General features: G+C 44.5%; 1 protein-coding gene across 1 annotated transcript in view; it reads left to right on the top strand.

Annotated features, from left to right (window-relative positions):
- Positions 1-473: 473 nt before the first annotated feature.
- Positions 474-22,670, top strand: part of PEX14 (peroxisomal biogenesis factor 14) — a 63,833-nt gene continuing 41,636 nt past the window's right edge. Inside the window, exons 1-2 of the mRNA XM_039727550.1 lie at positions 474-482; positions 989-1,036. Of these exons, the coding sequence (XP_039583484.1) occupies positions 474-482; positions 989-1,036 (57 nt within the window). The remainder of the gene's footprint in view (positions 483-988; positions 1,037-22,670) is intronic.

Raw genomic sequence — 22,670 nt, 5'->3', positions numbered from 1 at the left:
AGATCCTGTCTCTCTGTTACTGGGGTTTTTTTTTAATAATAAAAGAAAGAGAAAAGCAAGATGATGGTGTAGCCTGTGAACAGGATAACCAATTTCAGATTTGTCTTGGCTATCAGTGTTTCTTCAATGCTAAACACTTTGCTCTGGGAATTTCCTGAGGATATGAATTCAGTGGTGGGTCCTTCCTTCCTCCCTCCCACCCAGAGGTTATGGCAGGTGATCTCAGAGAATCCCTGCCCACCTGTGAGGTCTGGCTGGGTCTGGTGATCATCCTTGTCTGGATGCAGATGAGGTGCAGTATATTTGAGTTTCTGGCACCCTCTTGTGGTAAATACTTATTTTATCTATATTGTTTTAGTGTATGTTGCAAATGGAAAAAATAAATGTTGAGATACTTTGAAGGTGAGGCATAAAAGTGGGGAATAGAATTGGAGTACAAAATTTCATCTCTTAATTATGTGTGGGAAGCAAGGATGGCCCTGGTACTGCTGGCAGTTTGTGAGGTTTAGGTAAGTCATGGTTATTTAGAAATCTTTAGAAGAACGGTTCAGAAAACAAAGGATGCATTACTGGATCCTGGCAATGGGAGAAGTATTTAAAGATCTATGTTGGTGTGGCCTCTCCTCTCATGCCATCTCTCAGGAGCCGTGCCAGCTCTCGCTGCTGACTCCCTGAAATCAGTTCTGCAGATTCTGTTAACTCCCTTGCTCTAAAGGGGGAATTCATACATTTTGCTGTGGCTCTGGCCTTTCTGTCTTCAGGCCCAGAGCTGGTGCTGCCCGCACAGAGCAGCACAGAGCAGCACGGACCAGCACAGAGCAGCACAGAGCAGCACGGACCAGCACAGAGCAGCACAGAGCAGCACGGACCAGCACGGACCAGCACAGAGCAGCGTGCTGCCCGCACGAGTGCTGCTCACGCTGCCGGTGGTGCTGCTGCAGGTGCCCGTCGCGGGGCAATGTGACCTCACTGTCTCTCTGCTCCACAGGCTGGCTCCTGCCCTGCGACCGAGAGCGCCGCGTCCCGGGAGCCGCTGGTAAGTGCCTCAGGGGCACCACAGAATGCCCTGCTGGTAACACACGAGCTGTTCTCTTTGCCACGTCGTTTGCAGCCTTTGTTTGGCTTTTCCGAGGAGCTGGTGCTTTGTGAAGGGTGTAAACTGCCTCGGGTGGCCTTGCTGTTCTCACCTCTGAATTCTGGTCTGTGGCCACCGGCTCCAGTGTGTCACCTGGGCCGTGGCCTGTCCGAGGATGTGCTCTTGTTCAGAGCCTCTTTAGGAAAGAGTGAAGGATGCCCTTCAAGGGCATCCTGCCCTTCACAGGATGCCCTGTGCAAGAGATTCACAGTGCTGTGCTCTTTCCAAAACCCCTCTGCTGCTCAGAGACCTCATTCAAGCTGTCTTTGTATTCAGAGGCACTCAGAGTGAGCTTAGAAATGTTTGTCAGCTGGCAGTGCATGTAATCCAATGTTTTTACTCTAGAAGCATTTTGGAAAGGGCCCTGGGATTTTTTGTGTATGAGGGTAACTCAGAGAACCCTGTTTTGTTTGCTCTTTTATGGTGATGCAGAGTGGGAAGTGAGCCACTACTGGAGCTGCAGTATATGGATTTTACAACCTTGGGTTTTTTTTCCTTCCTTCCTCTTCAGCCATCTATAAATCAGCCAAAACTGTGGCAAAATTCAGCCAATTAGCCAATGGTTTAGTCCTAAATATAAAAATCTCCAAATTTCTTCTGCTGCTTTCATTTGTTGATCATAGCTATTTGCAGGGAGAAGACTCAAGTACTCACTGGCCACATCAAAGTATTTTTACCAAGTAACTGACCTAGACAACCCAGGAGATGATTTTTTAAAAAAGAGAGATGTGAGTAAAGACTGTGAGCCAAGAAAAGTCAGTAAAATGCATCTCATGAAAAGTTTGTGAGTTCTGTTGCAGTGGCAGTCTCTCTAATGACATTCTGCCATCCCTTAATTGCATGGGCATCTGTACATGAGATTACCTGAAGCTGTTGTTGGCACCATGTGCTTTGTGGTGGGTTTGGTGGTTTGCTTTTGGAGGAGTTGGTTATCCCTGCCTTAGAAGGGTCAGGGCAGGCAGAGATCATCACAGCCTGTGCTGGTCCACAGCTTGTTCTTTCTCAAGGCAGAGTCTAACATTACCTTAGATATGATTAATTTCTTGCTGTATATGTGACTGCAGAATTGCTCAGAGGAAGTGTATAGCAGTTGTGTATCTTTCTGTTTGGGTGGATATTCTTACTACATAAAATTATTTATACACTTAAAGAACTCCAACATAAACTTTATTCTCACGATGGTGAGTCTAGCATGTGAGCTAATTAGAGCCCTCTGGACAGTGGAGGTTTCCTTCTTATTTTTTCATTAACTTTTTAAAAATAATAAACTCTTACGGCCTTTGTCACATTTGTTTAGGAGTCAGGATTGCTTCCATCTGCTCCTCTGTAGACGCCTTATTAAATGAGCAGGTCTGTGAGCCAGATGACCTGACTTCAGCATCCTGCTGTGGCTTCCCTGTGGCCAGGATCGTGCAGGCTCCCTTCCACACAGGAGGAGATCCTGGCCCATAAACCAGGCTCAGGCACTGGTGCTGTGTCATAAAAGTGTTCAGGGAAACACCAGAGAGCCCTGCACAGATCCAGCAGCTGCTCCCTGGGGGGCTGTGTGCTGGGGGTCACCCTGGACTCCACCTTTGCTGGTGAGCAGTTGAAGAGTACAGAGGAGGGAGGAAAGAGTCTCGTGACCAAATTCTGCTCTGCCCCCTCTCACCCTTTTTCACTTTATTGGTGAGTGGAAGGATTCAGTGCTTCACAGGACTGACCTGTTTGGAACACACCAGCACACGAGAATGAGAAAGCAATAGAATTAAAACACCTTGCATTGTATCAGCAAATGGTTTTACAGTCTCAAGCTGGTTTTGTATTGGATTTGTGATTCTACTGGACACTATCCTGCAAGCTGCTGAATGCAGCATCTTGCCCTGTGCACAAGGACACTGTCTTCTCCCTACCCTGTACCCCTGCCTACAGCCTGCTGCTTTCCACAGCACCCCAGGAGAAGCCAGGGTTCCGAGTTGTTTGCACAAGGACTTCAGCATTCTCTGAGACCCTGTAGCAGACCCAGTCTGACACATCCCATTGTGTCCTGCGTTTGGGTCTTCCAGGGCACCTTGAATGGTTTATGGCCCTACTGAGGCCTTCAGAACGCAGCCCTACAAACTCATGTCCAATCCAAAGTGCTCTTTGAGCCTCCAGACTGGAGATAACAGACCCAGACTTGTGCCATCAGTCCCTTGAGTTATCCAGTGTCCTTGCAAAGAGCAGGCAGGGTGGAAAGCCGTCTCCACGGGAGGTCACTGTGCCAGGGCATGGCAGTGGCAGTGGCAGTGGCAGGGAGGGTGGGGACAGCCATAATTCCTGCACCGTGAGCACGCTCATTTCCCGGCTGTCGGTCGTGGCCCATTAAAATCTGCCGTGTAGCTCCTGCTGGCAAGTGTAACCTTGTGTTCAGGGAGTGTCAGCATCTCGCTCCGCTGCTGTTTACAGCCGCGTTTGTCAGCTTCTCCTTGAGCCCGGCTTATCAGTGAGCACTGCTGCATCCCTGCTGCTGCAGCAGCCACCCTGATAAGCCTCTGGACACTTGTGGAATTGGAATAGGTTTGTCTTTTTACAGCTGCTCAAAGCAAAGTCCTGACATGTGCAAAGGATGTAGGACAGACTTTCTGTGAGGTTAAACCAGGGGAAAATGCCCTTTACGTCGGGAATCTGTTTCCTTGGTGTAATATCTCTCAGAATGTATTTAAATCATCTGTTGAGCTTGTTCTGTTTCAGCACTAGCAGAGTCTTGTAGCTTTTTAACCATCCTGTGCTGCTTTTGAGGTGTTTTCAAGAGCTTGAATGTTTTTGCTGTTGGCCCTTGCTTTCTGCCCAATCTGCTGCAGCCTCTGAAGGTTGTGCCTGGAAGAGCCTCCAAAGGAGCCTGGGCTGTAGGGAGAACCTGAGGAAGGAGAGTTGTCAGTGGGGCCTTTCAACATGCTGTTTGTTTGTTTGGGGTTTTTCCTATCACAAAACACGTTCATTCCCTAGCTGCTGCTTGGTATCTGGAAGAAGTACCAGTTGTAAATATGAAAGTACTAGTTGTAAATGTAAAACACTCGCTTGGTTGCTCACTAAGTTACAAAATCCCTGGGTCAGGATTCTTTTGCAGATTATTTGATTTTTTTCTTCTTTTCTTTTTAGCATGTTTTGTTTCTTTCTGTTTCTTGCTGCAGATAAGAGCAGTTAACACTGAAATGTGGACATTTTATTCCTTTTTTTACAGGCTGTCGAAAGGTACAAGTTAACAAGAATTAGTGCTGCCTCTATAGCAATTAGTGTAGAGTTTGTTGGAATGTGCTGGAGCCCTCTTGGCTTTTCCCCACCCTTTGTTCAATTGATTTTTCAAATATTTAAGGGTCAGGGTAATGGCCAGAGCACTTTTAACTCCCCTTTTTGTGCAAACATCACAGGGTACACTGCAGTGAGTGACAGGCAGTAGAATTATTAAATCCTTTCTGGTTTGTTGTCTCATTTTACACCTTATCTGTTCTGTTAAGCTTCCTTTCAAGTAGAGTGCAAGTACAGAAAATTTCATTTAGGTTTCTGAGAAAGGAGCTTTGCAATTGAGATTTTACTTTTAGCTCTAACTGTTGTCACTGGGAGTTGGTGGAGACTGATTCTAACAAATACTGTTGTCTTTACCATTTGAACAAAACCATGAGTGGGAATGAGGAGAGGCTACAGATTTGTGTAATAAGATTTGAGGGAGCTTGTTGGGGTTCATGTTAATTAAGAATACTCCCCATCACATTTCTGTTTTCCATTTTCCCACCCTTTGTTGTTTAAGACAAGATTTATACCTGTTTACTGTACAAATTTTCTGTCTGCCACAATGGGTTTGTTCCTGGTGGTGGCGTACACTGAATGATTCTCTAATGGTAAATCCATCCAGAGGGGATTTCCAGGCAGCCAGAGTCAGTAGGTAACTAACTTCCAGCCCCCGGGGAAACATGAGTCAGGGTGATTTACCACTGCCAGCAGCAGAGGGACAGAGCCCTCAGCTCCAGGCCCTTCCTCCTCGTGTGGGATGATGCTGCTGATGGTTTGGGGAGGCCCTGCAGCTGCTGCTGTGCCATCCCAGCGCTGGCCAGTAATTCCACCAGGCTGGGGAGGGCAGTTCCTGTGCAGATTTTGGGTTTATTGGGCCACGAGCAGGGAGTCAGGGCTGTGTGACTGCCACGCACAATAACCTTTGGTTTGCTGCAAAGAGAGCTCTGTGGTTTACTAAGCACAGCTCTCTTGTGTTTGACCTTCTGATAAGTTCAAGATTATTGGGTTTTGTCTGTTTTTCTCTCTTTCTTCTGGGTGTTCATTGACTTCCTCTGTGGCTCATGCAAAGTGCACTTGCTTAATCTGTCGATTCCTTTTACTCTGTTGATTTAGACAAATATATTAATGTGTTCCAAGCACAGAGATGCAGTTTGACTCACTGAGCATAGTTAAAGAAACACTGTCATACCAGGTTAAACTGCCCATTTGAGGTCAGTGGAAAAGTTTAAATGACATTCAGAGTGGTGGATGAGGCAGCACACCCAGGACAGGGACAGTCTTTCTCTGTCAGGGGCATGAGTTAGGAGCTCATAATCTTTTTTGTGCACTTGTGCAGAAAGGCTCTGAAAGCAATTTCTACTTGCTTTTCAGACAAACCAACATCTCTGGTCAGAAGACTTTTAAAATGGTTTTAAAATAGCTGCAATATACTAAGTTGTTCTTTATGATCACACAAAGAAAATAAAGTTCAGGGAGTTAGGTTAGAGTCTTCTATAATGTTAGGTGTGATTTGACTTCCAGAGATGGCAGGTCTCTCACTGAAGGTAAAATGGAAATTATGGTGCTTTGAGACACTGGAAAAACACACTGGCACACAGTTAGGAAATACTTAACTCTTGGTATTTTCCCCTTGAAAAAACTAAATTTTTATGTTCATGTGATGTTTTCAGGGTCTGAATGTGCTGCACCTACAAACAGTGTTTTACAGCTCGAGTCCTGCTTTGCTCAGCTGGCAGGAGGATTGGGAGCTGTGAGCCCCCCAGCTGTTGGCATGGGGGCACAGCAGAGAGGTTCCTGCCCTGGGAATGGCTGTGGATCATCCTGCAGGCAGCGTTCCTGCTCCAGATGTGGGAGCTTTGCTATGTGCAGAGCAGCTTGTAGAGGGCAGCAACTGCCCGCAGTTCTGTGTGCTTGAGGAGAGGAGGGACCAGCTGAAGAACTTCTCCAGAGTGACTGACTGCGTTCTTAGCTTCTTGAAATAACTTTATGCAGGAACTTGTTCTTTGGAGTGCCTCTTGACTCCACGGTATTAAATTCCTACTCTGAAAAATGTTGCTAGAGATTGTTGATTCCTCTCCTGCCTCTAACAGCACCGGAGAGTCGGAGTCCTTTTGGCCAGGCACTGCCTGTGCCATTGTTACTGCAACCAGAGCCAGTCTGGAGACAGCCTGGGGTCCATGTAAGGTTAGAGCTGCCTGTGTGGGGTAACTTCCCTCATTTCTTGCTTTCCTCCTTCCTTCTTGGTCTTCATCTCCTACTTTTACCTGGGAGATCATGCAATTTGAAAACATTTGCCATGTCTGTGGCATCTTTGTTGTGCCTCAGATTTGTTCATCACATTAAAAGAGGTAGCAGGGGCACAGAAGACAGAATATTCAAGAACCTGAAAGACCTTTCTCTACAGCACACAGGAGTACATTCTTCAGATTCTTCTGATGCCAGCACCTTCAGAACCAAGATTTGCCAAACTAGGAAGTTGAGAGTTGGTACAAATCTTGGATTTGGAGTCCCTGACCATCATACTTTAAAAGGAATTTTCACTGCTTTTCGTATTTCTTGTATTTCTCCATATGTCACTTACATAGCAAATCTTTCCAAACAGTCTAACAATATTTGGGTTTTTTCTTTTTGTGTTTGTTTTGTGTGCGCATTTACATAGCATCTCTCTCTGTTACATTGTACAAACTGTGTCCTCTTCCCAGCTGTCACTCTGTAACACACTTCCACAAGTGTCAGTCAGAAAAATAACAAAGAACGTACGCCTGGCTTTTTAGTAAAATGATTGTACAGCTGGAGAGAAGCAAGAGAGGGCACTCACAATAAGTGCCACTTCTTTACATGCTTCATCTTCTGGTTAGAGCAGAATTCTCCTCTGCTGTCGGTGTTGTGGTGTTTTGTCAGGCATCTGAATGGCCTGAGTGATGGTATTCCTTGGGATACAGCTCAGCAGTAGAGGACAGTTGCTGGAATGGAGATTCCAGCAATACATTGAGCATTCCCTGTGTCTTCCAGCTTGCTTCTGTTTGTTTTGTGTTAGATCCTAAGTGTTTCCTTTCCTCCTTAAGCATCTGCACCCTTCAGATGTTTGCAGACAGTTATCACATCATTTCTCCTTCCCCCCACCCCCATCCTGGTCTCTTAGCCAAGCTCTACATATTTAGCTCATTTAATCTTTCCTCATAAGTCAAGCCCATAATTGACAGCTCTGACACAGGGAGTCGCATTGGTTGCACATGCTGCCAACAGGATATAAATACTTTCTGTGCAGTGATTGAGAATTACAGAGAGGACTGAGATGAGCCTGCCCCTGGCCCCCCAACACTGCATTTCTGCAAACCCCTTTCCTGACTCAGGTTGCCACAATTCCGTAAAGATGGACTTAGTTTCCAGTCTAATGGTCAGCTGCCAAACACCCAGTAGGTCTCGAAGCAGTGGAGTCAGGTCCCTTGGGAAATGCGGGACTGGTGCCCCTGGGATTCCAGCTGAAATTCTTGGGGGTGGTGCTGACTTCCCCCAGGCTTGTGGTGCCTCGGGCTGCTGAAGGCCATTCCCCTGGGAAGGCAGAGCTGAGCTCCCTGAGGGGAATGGCTCCTTCCCTGCCGAGGGGAAGCTCAGGTGGCACCAGTCCTGCAGGCAGGGCTGGGGATGGGGTTGGGGGTCCTGCTTGGCCTTGCAGGAGCTGGAACCCAGGAGGGTTCCACTGCAGGAGGAGAAGGCTGCATGCCCATGCATGGGCACACACATCTGCTTCCAGCTAAATGTACTTGCAGGTGCTTTATGTGACCTGTCTCCTCAGGTTTGCTGCTTTCTCCTGAAGGTGATGGGTGAGCCCAGGAAAGTTGTGGAACTGGTAGATGAACTGCCTGGCTTCTGATGTGTGCTGTGTGAGGCTTCGTATGCCCAGCTTCCCCAGTGGCTGCCTCACAAACCTTGCATGTATTATTGCCAAGCATGCAGCATAAAGAGAACATTTATGAAAGGGAATATCAGAGGAAACATTATAGCAGGGACCTTATAGCCTTTCCATTATTATCGTTTAAATCTTGACGTGGTCTTTATTTGCAGTGACACTGGGACCAGTAAAAAGTGTTTTTTTCTCTTCCCTTCCCCTCCCCTTTCTCCCTCCTTTTCATTCTTTTCTTCCACATCCTGTTCTGAAGCTGTGGTGCAGAGATACAAATCGTTAAACATGCGAGTCCTCGGAGAGCCAGGTTTCAGTTTGTGTGGAATCAGCCCCTTTTGACTCAGAAGTTGGAAACCAGATGACTCACAGTGATGCATGTTTGTTGTTTTTAATAACTGTCGTTTTGCAAAATATGGTCAAAGCTTCAAATCATGACTTCTGGAGTAGGGGTGGTGTGTTTATTTTTAATTTGGGAGGCTATAAGCTGGAATGAGTTTGTTGCTGCTGCCTTCTCTTCACATCTGAAGTAGAATTAAAGCATTGAAAATGTGAAAGATTTTAGACACAATTTTTTCCTGTTACCTGAAAAAAAATTATTTTCTTAATGAATTACTTGAAAAGGCTCCAGGTGCCAAACATCTGGTGGGATTGTAGGCCCCTGGTTTATGTTTATATTTTTTAATATATACCCAAAGGGACAGGTTTCTTAAAAAGGAAGCAGTCAGATGTTTTGAATTTGTGGAGTTTTAAAAAAATAAATGCAATTCCTGCTTTATCATTTCTATTTCTAACCAAATTCTCATCTATCTCCTTTCATTTAAAGTAAGGTAGCAAGTATAGTATTTTAGTGCCAAAATTCTTTATTGGTGAAATCTTGTAGCAGTATGGAAAATATGAAAATAGCTACATATTTAATTTTCTAGAGATTTATTACTGCTTGTACAGCAGTTTGTAAACTCTTAGCTTAGTATTAAGTGCTTTATGACTTTTTTTTGTGTTTTACTTCTTAATTTGCCCAAAGAAGTATTGTAACTTATGGAAGTTCTGCAGGTTCGTTTTGCAGTCAGTTAATTTGAAGTGTGGATTTACCAGTAGAGGGGTACCAGGATAAAGATTTGACTCTAAGTGTAAAGTGGCCTTGTGACAGACTTTGTCATGGCCATGGGTTTTCCTCCAGTTCGGTTCTCAGATCCGGGTGCTGTAACCATGTCTGTCATGATTTATATGACGCTCTGTTGCAATTGCTGTTGCACAATGAAGGGCTGTGCTCCAGTCCAAGGCAGGCAGACTCTCAGCCTACCTCAGCCTGTTGCTTCTTGTTAGAGAGTGAGAAAGCAGCTACTGATTTAAAACAGAGCTTTGGGTCTGCTTTTGGGCTGAGCTGGGATATCTCTCTAGTGGTTAGAGTGCTACAAAAAGCACATTGCCTTTACTCTGAGGAACACACATCTGTGTGCTGGCTACTGCTGCCCAGCTGTGGTCTGATTCCTTATTCCTGTCAGGAAAGAAATAGCTTCTGGTCTCTATTGTTCTAAGGTAAATGTACTTGCTAGTGAAAGAGAGTGAAGCAGTGGCTGTGGAGGCTTGAGCTGCCCTCTCACTGCGAGCTGTGCCAGCAGCAGAGCAGGATTCCCACCGTGGCACGGGGAGATGCCCCTGGATCCCAGGAGGCCCCAGGAGAGTTCAGCTCTCACCCCTCGGTGCCTGACTTCCCTCTGAAGCTGCCAAGAAGGATGCCAATTTTTCCATTTAGCTGACTATTGTATAGACCTTAAAAGGGAAGGTTTTAATGCAGTTGGCTGTGATATGGACTGTTCAAGGGAAGTTATTTATTTTAACTGGCTGCTGTATGGATTATTACGAGGGCATTCTTTCAGCTGCAGCTGTATATTGACTGGTGGATGTGCTGGGCTCTATTGGTAGTAGCTGTCATATTGACTGTTACAGAAAAGATCTGTATTTAAGCCATAACACTGCACTGGGATCTCCCAGGCAGGATATTAATGCTAATTCATCTGCTCACCCCCTGCTGTGAGTGTTATTTGTTTAAATCTGTAGAATCCCACAGCGCATTTATATCCTCGCTAGAGTGAGCTCCGCTCCCTGTAATTATTTAACATTATATGCTGATATAAATTGTAACAGTTAAAGAATGGTAATGAGTAGCAAAAAAACACAAACTTAACCTTAGAAATGGCAGAGTCAGCTCTTAAAACAACAGCCAGCAACTTTCACTGTTCCCTGTCTTTTCCCAAGTCCATATGCACAATATTGTGCATACATTATGTGTGTGCGTGTGTGTTCATGCTCGCACTGGCAGCGGTGCCAGGCAGGGCTGTAATTATGCAGAATGTACTGTGAAACTTATGCACACTCTTAATTACATACAGTGCCTACGTACAGCAAGTTTTATCTCTCTGCAGCTCAGCTCCTTGATGAGCTGCTCTGATAGGTGATTGGAGTCGGGGCCACCACGTCGACAGAGGGAATGGAGCCCCTGGATTCTCCTCCCAGGGAATTGTGTCCCAGGGTTAAGCTGAAAGCCATCGGGTGTCACTGTTGCTCTGTGCAGGCTCAGCTGGCAGTGGATTTGTGTGGCAGTAAAAACTGGACTTTGGAAGTAGTATTTTTGGCTATAAACATCCAAGGCATTTACACATAATTTATAGATGAAGTGCATGTCCATACACACCATTTAAGTGTGGGTGGAGTGAGCGGAGGTGGCTCTGTTGTGTGTTAGCTGACTTTTTTCTTTGCAGTTTCTGTTGCCTGCTATAGCATTCGTGTCCCAAAATGCCACACAGGATGGGCAGCCACTGCTGAATAGCTCTGCATTCTGCTCTGGAAGTGACTGTGGTTCAGCAGTGATGGCCTGATTTCTGTATGTAATTTGCCTGTGAACATTAACCTGTGAGCAAATTTTTGGATTTATGATGTGACAACTGTGGTGTAGAAACAGAAAAATTATATTCGCTTTAGATTTCTTAAGAGCTTGGGAACTACAGGGATTAAAAGGTACTGTAGACATTTTTAAGCTGTAGTATGTGTGTCAAAACTCATTGAAAAATCAGGTTTGCATTCAAACAGTTCATCAACAACATAAAAAAAATTCACCAACTTAAAATGGAGATGACAGGGAAAAGTCATGTAAATAGCAAAGAAAATGTGTTTTAAAAAGACTTTATAGTCCGTGTCCCTTCTGATTTCAGGTAGCGAGTAGGAGCTGGAGTAAGAGGAGCTGAGCTTGTGCTTGATTTGCAGAGCAGCGTGATGGTCGGTTGGGCTGCGTTGGCAGCATGGACCTGTGCCAGACTTCACCACAATTCATACTGTGTCAGTTTAATAAATGCACTACTTAAATTATGAAATTACAAAAGAAAAAAGAGAATGCACTTATTCAGACTCTTAATACATTAAAAATAAGGCATTAAAACACTGCCTTTTTTTTTTCCCTTCCAGAATCAATAATGAACAGGAAGGGTTGTAGACATTAACAGTCATGGACATTCAAGCTCTTATACATAAATTATCTTAGAAAAATGCACATACGACTTGAATAATGTAAATACATTAATGCATTTAATAATTTAAACATTAAAGCGCATTCAGGAATTCGTGGCAGAAGCTGTTCTGAGATAAGGAACGGTCCTGGAAGTTGTGTGTCCCGAGATCGATGGCTGGCTTCTCCTTGAGAAAACTCTCTGGGGACGTCAGGCTGTGCAGCTGCAGTGACCGCCTGTCCCGAGAAATCCCAGGGCACTGCCAGCTCTGCTGCTTTCCACCTGCTCTTCTCTCCCCACCACGTGCACGAGCCCGTCTGCACAGGACATCTCCGGGTCCCCAAAAGGCCAGGGTGCACTTTGACATTTTGGTTTCTTCTGTGGAAAAAACCCAGAAACAGCTGTAGGTGAAACGGCTTCAGAGAATGAAAGTTGGTAAGACTGTCAGTTGGAGAGAGTGAGGCTTGGGGAAGTAGTGCACTCCAGGAATGCTTGGCTCTTTCTTGAAGCCCTGAAAATCAGAAGGTTGGCTCCAGAGTAATAAAAAAAGTAAAAAGTGATAAATAAAGGGATTTATTCCGTTCCTGCTCCTCTGCTCTGTGGCTTGAACCACCTTCAGCACTGCAGAAGCACCTGACAGGAACACCAAGGTCCCCTCATACAATGCATTTTCCTGAAGATTTTAAGCTCTGTTGTTTTTGCTGATGTACTTAAATTTGGAAGGCGCTGTATCCACCCCTCATGCCACTTTTCCTGGGTTCATAGCCTTGCTTTTCTTGCCTCTCCTGCGGGCAGGTGCTTTGGAGGTCATTTTCACCCTACAGCCCCACCATGGAGTGGTATAAGGTATCGTGTTCAGGCCTAGATACTGATGGGGCTAATGATGGATCTAATAAAAAAGAGCTTAGTCTGATCCCAAAGGGAGAAGAGTTGGGTTGGTTAATTAAAGGAGCCTGGCACAGAGCACCTAGTAATTATAGGTGCAAGAAGTCTGAATTTGAAGAGGATGGTGCAGCTGGAGAGGGAGGCACCCAGAGCTCTTCAGGCTGTGGGCAAGAATGCAGCAAAACCAGATCTGGAAGTCAGACCCGGGCAGAATTCCTTAGTGAATTCTTATTTATTCCATTTTTTAATGAGGACCTGAATGTCTCGTTATGTATTTATGTTTTTGCATGCACATGTGTATGTACAATTCTAGTTACACCCTATGGCTGGGAGGGTGGTTTTATTAAAGACCAGAAGATTGAGAGACAGATGTTTTAAGAGACACAGGCCTTGCCCTATAGTAGTTTGGGATAATTAATGCTGACTGCTGCATTGGTTGTATTATCAATGCTGCTGGGTTGTTATCTCCAGCATCATCCCAGGAGCCTGTATCACTGTGGGGCAGAGGGGCTGGTGCCACCAGGACCTGCTGGGAAATTGCTCCTGAGCTCTTGTGTAGGTGTAGGGTGGGGAGCAGTGCTGTGTCATCACACTGTCATCACCACTGCTGTGTCTCTTTATAGTTAAGTTCCTTAAAGCAGAATTTCTCAAACTTAGGTTAGAACTCCAAAGGGATGCAAAGGCTTCAAAGGAAGTCACAAAGTCACTCTCCAGTAAACAACTTTCTACTTGTAATTACTGTTTGGGACTCTGTTCCTCCTAGTTTGAAGAGCTAGCATTTACTTCAGTAACTCTTATTTTCCTGAAGGAACTTGATGCCATCTCAGCTGAGGAATGTGGGATGAGCCACCACAATAAATGAGTGAAAAAGGGAGTCAAGCTTGCATAAATTTTGAGAAGCAGTGCTTTAGCAAATTTTATTTTCTGGGGTTAAGTTCTGGAACTGGATCTATTAAGGAATGGATCTATTAACTTTACCTGATGAAACAATTATTTTGTCTCCAGTGGATTTCTCAATAGACCCCGTCTGGGGAAGGTAGGACTGTCTTTGCAAAATGTATCATTAGTTTTAGTGCTGAGACTAAATAATCAGTCAAGGAAGCTGCAGGTTTTCTTCTGTCCTTTCAGCTGGTGTGCTGTACAGTGATGGGTGGATTGGACTAGAAAATGAAATGTTAGTTCTAGGGATTTTAGATCAAAAGGTGAGAAGCACCAGTTTTTCCAACTATAGGATAAGATGGTGCACAGAAGAAAACTGTTCTGAGAATTTGACTTGTGTGCTCCTTGGCTGTGCTAAGTGTAAAATACACAAATGTTAACCGAAGACACCTTTTCTGAACTGTTGAAATGAGGAATGCTCATGGCCATTTTGCCCAGTTCCGGTGAGTTTGTCGCTCTGGTCACCTGTACAAAGGCAGACCCGGATACCTGGAGCAGGCAGTGCCCTGTGAAAGGGAATAAACCTCAGCCTCCCACACCTGCGAGGGCGCAGCGTCGCTGGTGGTAGGAAGGGGTGTGTCTCTTGGATGTGGGAAGCTCCTGCAGGGGATTTTTCATAATCCTGCTGAGGAAAGGACTCGAGTGATGGGATGCTCTGGATGTGGCCTGCAGGGAAAGCAGAGGAGTGGGTGGGGATCTCCCTGGGCTCTCATGGCTTAACAGCCATGTTTAGCTGGATTTAGGAGGTATAAGCATTTATGGTAAATTCTACTGCTCTATCACAGCCTGCTTTCTGCTTTACTAGCTTGGTCTCCATGGGGTATTCCATACATTATCCCATTTCACAGCCTGAACTTTTCCCCCTACTTAGAGGATTACGTGGGGCAGAGATGTAAGAAGAAAGGGAATCTTGACACTACTCCACCTTTTTATCTCTGTAACTCCATGTATATCTATCTGTCTGCTCTCACAGGGGCCAGGCCTTCTGCCTTCCAAAACCCTGCCTGGAAATTGCTGATTCAAGCAGGTAGCAATTTTAGGGCTCCTTACGAAATAAATGCCTCCTGTGTGCTCCCCTGGCACTGGGATTTCCTCTCTGATTTATCCTGCTCAGGTCTGCTAATGTCCCTTGACTAAACGGGCCGTGGTGTGATGGTGTGAAGGTCATTTTCTATATGCAATATACATTTCTGCAGTCATGGTGGGAGGGTAGGACATCTGAAGCAGCATATCCTGCTGGGAAAAGGAGGAAGAAAAGGATAGTCTGGCTCTTCTTTTCACAGCGTCTTGTGGTGGGATGAAGGTTTTGACAGCCTAATTCAGCATTTAGAGAAAGAACCAAGCAGAAAGATTCCCCCTCACCCACTCCTTGCAGCCCAGCTGTGACAAACTGACAGATAATTAACAAATCAAGACCTCCTATTAGCCTTGTCCCTGATGCATTAAAGCAGCTCCTATGTTGCATGTGTCCTTTGGCTAATGCCTCTGCTTTCTGGCTGCAGAGTGAGGTGGGTACATCCCTCCAGAAAGGCAAAGGGGCCTCCAAGATGCCATGCACAGATATTTCCAGGAGCAGAAGTTGTCTCTAAAAGGCAGCAGTGGGCAGCAGGTGGGAGAGCAGTCCCATGACTGCATGGCAGTCACTCTGGTGGTGCAGTGTGTCTGTGGAGTGTCTTTTGGGAACACAGGGCTGAAAGGGATGTATGGAATTATTATTGAATCCCCCTTGTTTTTACAGAAAATGACATGAGTTGAAGCAGCAATTGACAGGGCAGGTTTTTTCACTGGGACTGACCAAGCCTGTAAATATGATGTGCCAGGAAATGTGGTTTGTGGTAGAAACAGACCTAATGTTAAGATCTTAATATTACATTGTGAGCAGTGAACTGGTGCCTGTTCCTCTGTCCTCAAGTTGCTAGAACTGTGGCTAAGCCCCAAACAAGCAGCTTCTCTTCACTTCAGCTCCTCTTTTGGAGAAGAATGGTGAGGCGTGTCAATGTCCCTCTAGTTCAAGACATTAAATAGACACAAGCCATTGGTTCAGCTTAACACATGTTAAAGGAGAGAGAGATACCTAATTGCATCAAAGCCACTCTTAAGTTCATGTATGTGGAGCCCATCAAGCTGAAAGCATCCAGACAGCATCTGCTGTTATCAAATCACTCTTGAGTCGAGCTAATTAAAATAGAGCTTCATTTTTCTGAACCATTGTTTGGCAGGAATTTGAAACAGGTCTAACCCAATTTCTGTGTGTTTATGAGCCTTTATTATATCAAAAGTACTTTTCTGTAAATGTACAGGGCAGTGTTAAATGAATTGATCCGCACTGTATCACTGTAGATGCACTATGGGCTTCCTAATGATTTCTCTTTTAGCTTTTTCCAGATACACCCCAGAAAAGCTTGCTTTGTCCCTTATCGTGTCATCTTCCTTCTCTCTTTTCCTTTCTATCTCACTCTCAAGAAGGTAAATGTCCTTGTATTTCTTTCTTTCATATCCTCCTCCTCTACTCTATTGGGATTTTTGTATTATTAAAACATTTACACATTTGCTGCCACATGCAAATGCAGAATAATAAACCAGGACTCTTTATACTCCAGACAAGAGCAGGAGGTCTCTCACCACTGATTTTCACCCTGTTCTCATCCCTGTTGGTTAGGGGATGGAGAGGAGGGGAATCTAAATATTGCTGTGTTGGATCTATTTGATACAGGCTTTTTTTTCTTTAATTTTTTATGTTAAACATTTTATAAACATTTATATTTCACCATTCAAATTCTGGATATCATATTCCTCTTTGTAATTTGCTACAAGCACAAAAGTTAAAGAGATGTAGAAATTTCTCCCTAAAGACAAGTTGCACTCTGTGGCATATGAAAGCTAATTAATGAATATTCTCTGCAGAAAGGCAATACCACAAATATGGCCAGTCTGTTCAGAGCATTTGAGTTGGAGTGGCAGCCCAGGGAAACAGTAAAGTCAGGAAATAACTATTTTTCTGGTACCCAGTACAGCTCAAGTTGTTCATAAGATATTCTTGATTCTCACATTTATATCTGAGCAGTGGATTCATAGTACAAAGAAAGAAAGTTAAGGATTAGCATTAAGTAAAAATCCGGACAGTGATCTGTCATGAAATATCCCTGCAAAGGTGGTAAAGACTTCGGACTTTTAAGAATAGATGGAAAAATACAAAATAAAACCTATTTTTATGTATAAACTTCAAGGAAGTTTGCTCCTTTTAACGCAGTTAATTCACCTTGGAATGGAATTTTAGTGCATTTTATTTTGCATTTAATGCAGTTACTTCTGGATGTGTATATTCAGCTCCTCTGTACAGCCCAAGAGCAGTGCACAGAAATGTGTACTGGGGGCAAGTGCAACGTTCTGCCATAAGCTAGCCTGTGGGGAAGGTTCTATTAGATGTTCCCAAAATTGTGAAATATTATTGTGTCCAGTTCTGTGCTTTTAGAGAGCTCGTTACTCAGAAGTTTGCTCTTCTGTTCATTGACAGTGACTCTCTGCTGATTCCTCTTTTAATAAATTGAAGTGACTTTAATGCTGGCAGAAAGCAGCAGTCTCAGTATTCAGAGGGCACAGCAGGGATGTTGTGCTGTGTGCTTTTTCTGTAAGTCTTGTAATCAGACCTAATCTGAGGGCCCTGCTGCTGGGGGCTTGCCTGATCTATTTATTCCACTCCCATCTCCTTTTCTGAGCCCATCAAGGTGTGCAGTGGGTCCTTTTCTTTCCAGCAGCCATCTCATCAGTGTGGCCCCCTTCCCAGCCAAGGGACAGGGCCATGGCCCGGAGGGAAGAGTTTCTGGTAAAGCACAACTGTATGGGTAAATTCAGATAGCCTTACATGCAGAAATAATTCAGACAACAGCAACAAAGATCTGCTCTCATCATGGCGAGTACAGCATGAATGTCTCAGATCAAAGAACATCCTTGTAGGCTTTCCAGCATTTCCTGGATGTGCAGTTGTTGCTGTAGTTTCTACTGCAGGAAGAAGTTTGCTGTTCTAGCAAGAAATACTCTTTGTGTTTTACAACACCAACAACAAAGTCAAGCATTTGGTCTTAGGATCCAAAAGCCCAGGAAATGCATCTCTGGGGTTCCTCGTCAATTTGGGACCTAATGAAATATAGAAAATACTCAATAAAAGCACCCTTATTGCTTTAAATGTTTAAATGTGGAGTTTTTAGCCATCAGGTTAATGTTTTTGTATCTTTTTTTGATTCGATTGTGAGCACTTTTCCAGGTATCTCTGCCACTTGAGCACTAATTGGATTTCCACAGATAAACGGTGCTAGCTGCAGCCCTTACATCACAGTGTTTTTACTTCATCATCATTTTATTTGTTTTTACTGTAAAGGTTAATAAATCTTGCTGTGTTTAGAGTATGAAACAAGGCAGGCAGGCAGGCAAAGAACTGCACCGTGAAGGGGTGAAGTTTTATATGCTGCTTTCTCAAGTCAGGGTGGGAGGAGGAGCAGCTGCCCTTTGTGGTGGTTCTAATGGGCTGCTGGGTGTGTTAGTCACCCAGGGAGTGATCCATAATCCTTAAGATAAAAAGCGTTGATCTCTCCACTAGTTCTCAGACAGAGCTCTAAGGCATTTGAATTGGGTTACCATTGATTTAAGGTGGGGAGAAGACTGTAGTGTGGGTCTGCTTAAAAAGGGATATATGGGATTTATTTAGCTTATTTAATTTTTAAAAGAATATTGGAAGCCTTTCAGTGCAAGTGTGCCAAGTTCCCTATGGATTCTCAAGGAAGTTAATATATATAGTACTTGCCAGTATTTTAGGGAAGAACTTACTGAATGGCAGATTTTAGTCAAAATTTAGGTTGTAAATAAATTTCGATGAGAATTTATCAAGGTCCCAGATGTTTGCTGTCTCATTCATGTGTTCAGGAAAGCGTGTATTTTTTTAGCTTTCTCATGGTTTCCTGGGAAGGTGAGCTTGACTTCCTACCACAGCAGAGGCTTTCCAGCCACCAAGGCAGTGCAGAAGCCCTTTCTGGCCCTAGAGGGATTGAAACTAGTGCATTTCAAACACTAAATTTTGGACTTTGTGGCTTGATAGAAATCGATTGACCGGCCTGCACTTGAGCCAAAGCAGCATTAAAGACTGAACATACTTTTTTTCTGCTACGAAGATCTAGAAATGCTTTGTGGCTCCTTTGGATCAGGTGCAGACTCCTGTGAAAGCTGCATTACAGCCTCGGGTTTCCAGTCGTTCCAGTCTGTAGCAGCAGTGGCCATTCTTCCCTTGGTGTTAATTCCCTGCTGTGGACCCAGATTTCAGAGAGATTGTTGATGCTTTCTGCAGCATTTGTCAAGGAAATGGCTGCTTTCTTTTTTTTTTTTTTTCCTGAAGTGAGTAATTGTTTATTAATTTTTCAGCACATAAAGAGCATAATTATAATAGTCCCTGACATGTGCTGGCTGTGCCAAGGTTTAAGAAAAATAAAACCCAGTAGAAGTGCTGTTTTGAACTGTCTCTGATTTTTCAGGCCTTCCTGCTTTGGACTCAAATTTCTGTGTAGGAATTTGGGACAAGCACACAGGCATCAGTTTAATTCTCTGTAGAATTAATTCTCTTGGATGTTTTAACTCAGTTTAGGATGGTGGGATCTTGCTCAGGTGTTTTGAGAAGGAAGAGTAGGTGATCAGTACGGTGGAGTTTTTGGTACACACAGTTTTTTGGTACACACAGTGCTGTATAGGTAGAGCAGCATCCTGGATTTGTCCTGACACTTCTATGCTTTGTTTCTTTAAGCAGTGAATGTAACATCCATGAACAATGCTAGATTGACCCCAGGGGAAAATGAAGTGGGCCCATTGTTTGCAGAATATTTATGGTCTGGACAGCTACCATGGAAATGTTCCTGATGTTTGCCATTTCACTGTGTTTCACCCCTGTTGTAGAGGAAGCAACCTAAGAGTCGACAGGGAAGCTCAGCTGCTTTTGGGGCTGGTCATGCAAGTTGCTAGATTTGCAGGAGGAACTGTGTGATGTGAGCTCTGTTCTGCTGAGAACTGGACAAAGAGAAGGGACGCAGCTGCTTTTGAATCTATAAAATTATTCCACTTGCAGTCCCCACAGACGGGGCAGCTCTGGCCAATCAGGCTTCTTGCCCCTTTCTTCGTTTTTCCCTTAATGGGGCAATTAACAGCAGGAACAAAGTGCATGGTCTGCTCAGTCTTTATTATTATTTGTGTTGTAATAAATGTTAAGGAGGCCAGTGGCAGACCAGCACCAGGCACTGTGCAAATGCAGAGGAAAAAGACCATTCTTGTCCCAAAGAGCTCCAAGTAAAAAAATAAATTTACAAAAAAAAGGACTTTCAGTATTTGAAGTCCTTCTCCTTTTGCTGTTTCTTCCCAACTGCTGTGGTTTGCATGATTTATTGTGCACCTGTCACAACTTCCAGCTTTTTTAATGTTTTCAACATGAAACCTTTTGTGTGTTAGATTCTGATGATCCAGATAGTTTCCTCCGGTATCTCCTGTATTTATTTTGTCATTCAGATCTTCCTTGTCCTAACGTCATCACAGCCCCCTGACTTCAGCCCAAATTGTTTGGGGCTTTATTGCTGAAGGGAAACATTAATTCTCTATTCTACATTTCCTATGATTTAAAAATTCTGTGAGATGGGGTTCTTGAAATAGGAGGTTTGAGGAATAGTAACTTGCTGTTTTTTCTTGTCATGTGAGTCTTTTCAGTCTAAAACATCTTTATAGCTTCTTCTACAGATGGGTTCTACTTTTGATCCTCTTGGACTAAATCTAAGCCGTTGTATTACTGGATTTGTCCAGTCTCTTGACTGTGGAATTAGAAGGATCTGAGTAAGTGTGAGCAGTGCTCCTGTTCTGGTGCATCTCTGCTTGATTCAGCCTTCTGGAGTCTCCCATTCAATAGTGATTTTAAGTGCTGGGGCACAGTTGTTAGGTGTGACACAGACTTCTATCCTCACATCATTCTCCAGCTCCCTGTCATGTGAATGAACGTCTTGCAGTCCTTGTCTGCCCTGCAGTTAAAAGAATGAAAACGTAATAAATTACAGCTTCATTGGTTTTTACATTCTACACATGTGAAGGGAACAGGCTGAACGGGGTTTCTTTTGAAAGCTGCTGTATTTGAGCTCTGCAGTAATGGCAGGAGGGATAGAGAGAGGAGTGAGGAAGGTGAGAGTTGGAGGTGCTGCTCCCCTGGAGCCTGGATCACACATTTTATCAGTTGTGCAGCCAAGGACTGGTCCCAGTTCTGCTGTAGTGACATCCTGGACACTCGGTTGCTGCATTCCTTTGGAGAGACTGAGCTCAAGCAGCAATGCTTTTCCAGCACAGCCTCAGTGGGCTCGTGCAAGAGGGAGAAGCAAGTTGTGGGAATGGGGTACTGTCGTGGAGAGCGATAACAATTGTCTTTGCTGAGCTCTGACCGCCTGTCTGGCGTCGCTCCTGGCCCCTGGGGTCGCTCGGGTGACCTTGTCACGGCTCTCTGGTGGCAGCAGCTCTGTCACCTGTGCCGTGACGCAGCCGCACGAGGGTCCCTGGCCCAGCCTCGGGACCCCTGGCACTGGCGCTGCTGCTGCAAGCACAGCCCCAAACGCTCCTGCCAGCCGGCTGCAGGATGCCCCCGCTGCTCATCCCGCTGCAATTCCTTCTTTGGTGCTGCCGAGCGCAGCCAGCCTGCTGCAGCCTAGGCACCCGGACAAAAAGGCATTGCTAAAGTTGATTTTTCCCTCCGAAAGCGAGGTGATTTCTCTTCAATAAAAAAGTTAAAATGTTTGAACTGTAGAAAAAAGGTTCATGCTGCTCACTGGTTAAATTTATTATGGCTGCATTATCAGTTTAATACATTTAGTTTGCTCTTCTGCTCATATTTCTTATAAGATGTTTTTCCAGCATTTATCACTTCCCTGTAACAGTTTTTATTGTGTTAAGCCTGATGTTATGAAGTCTCATTTGGAGGTGTATTTCTGACATAAAAAAATACCTATCTAGCACATTTTCTCTGCAAATTAAAATAGTTATTGTATGTTTCTTTTAATGTACGTGTAAAAGTTTCTGGTTATTTTTAGATTTATGCATGTAAGTTTAGCTTGAGTATTATTCCTCTTAAAAAGACAGGAATTTTGTCAAGATGTCCACTGTGTTCTCAATCGAATTATAAAAACCTGAAGATGATAGATATTTCACTTTGAAAGGTGACTACTACACAGATGAAGTCGCTACTTTTCATAAGGGTTTTTACTCCATATATCAATGTGTTTTAAGAGAGACTTGGGTCAATAATACCATGCTTCAGAATTCCCTAAATACATATTTACACAATAGACCTTAAAATATATTAGTCTATCATGTCAGCTCCTGTACACTTCTATCCGGGATGTTTTATGTCCTTAACATATGATACAATAAAACTTTATTTTATATAGCATTTCTCATACAAATTGTATCCTAAAAGGCGTTGTGTGGGGTTAAACGAGACTTCCACAAGGTTAAAATTAAAGGCCAAGCTGAAGGGTGCAGGAGAAGGAAGGGGTTCGCATGGGATAGCTGTGTTTAATTGAACAAAGGGAACCTGAGCGGGGAACACACGGAGCTGAGCGCGTGTGAGCGCGGCTGGAGCTGCAGAGCAGGATCCCTGCGAGCGCCGAGGTTATGTGAGGAAAGGCTTATTCCGTGTGAATGAAGGAGGTGGAAAGGTCACGCCTTCAGGAGCAGCTGGAGGAAGTGTGGAGTAGCTCCTGGAACAAAGCAGTTGGAAGCAGGGGCTGTGTGGAGTCCCTCCTTTGTGGTGGGAGTAGCAGAGGTGAGGCAGAGCGCGCTGCCGGGGAGGAAGGCAGCGCCGTGCCAGCTGAGCTGCGGGCTGGGCTGGGTGGCAGCGGGGTGGCACAGCACCGGGGCTCTCAGCTGCTCCAGCGCCGCTGCTCCAGCCTGGCCCCGGCGCTCCGCAGGCACAACACACTGACAGCTCACATGCCTTTTTTAACGGCTTTTATAATTTTTTAAATTTTTTTTTTTGGTCACCCTGTTCATGTAAATT

Source organism: Passer montanus, unplaced genomic scaffold, assembly GCF_014805655.1.
Source record: "Passer montanus isolate IOZ18808 unplaced genomic scaffold, ASM1480565v1 scaffold62, whole genome shotgun sequence".
Classification (NCBI taxonomy): domain Eukaryota; kingdom Metazoa; phylum Chordata; class Aves; order Passeriformes; family Passeridae; genus Passer; species Passer montanus.
The sequence above is the reverse complement of the archived record's forward strand: the minus strand, read 5'-3'. Positions and strand labels throughout refer to the sequence as shown.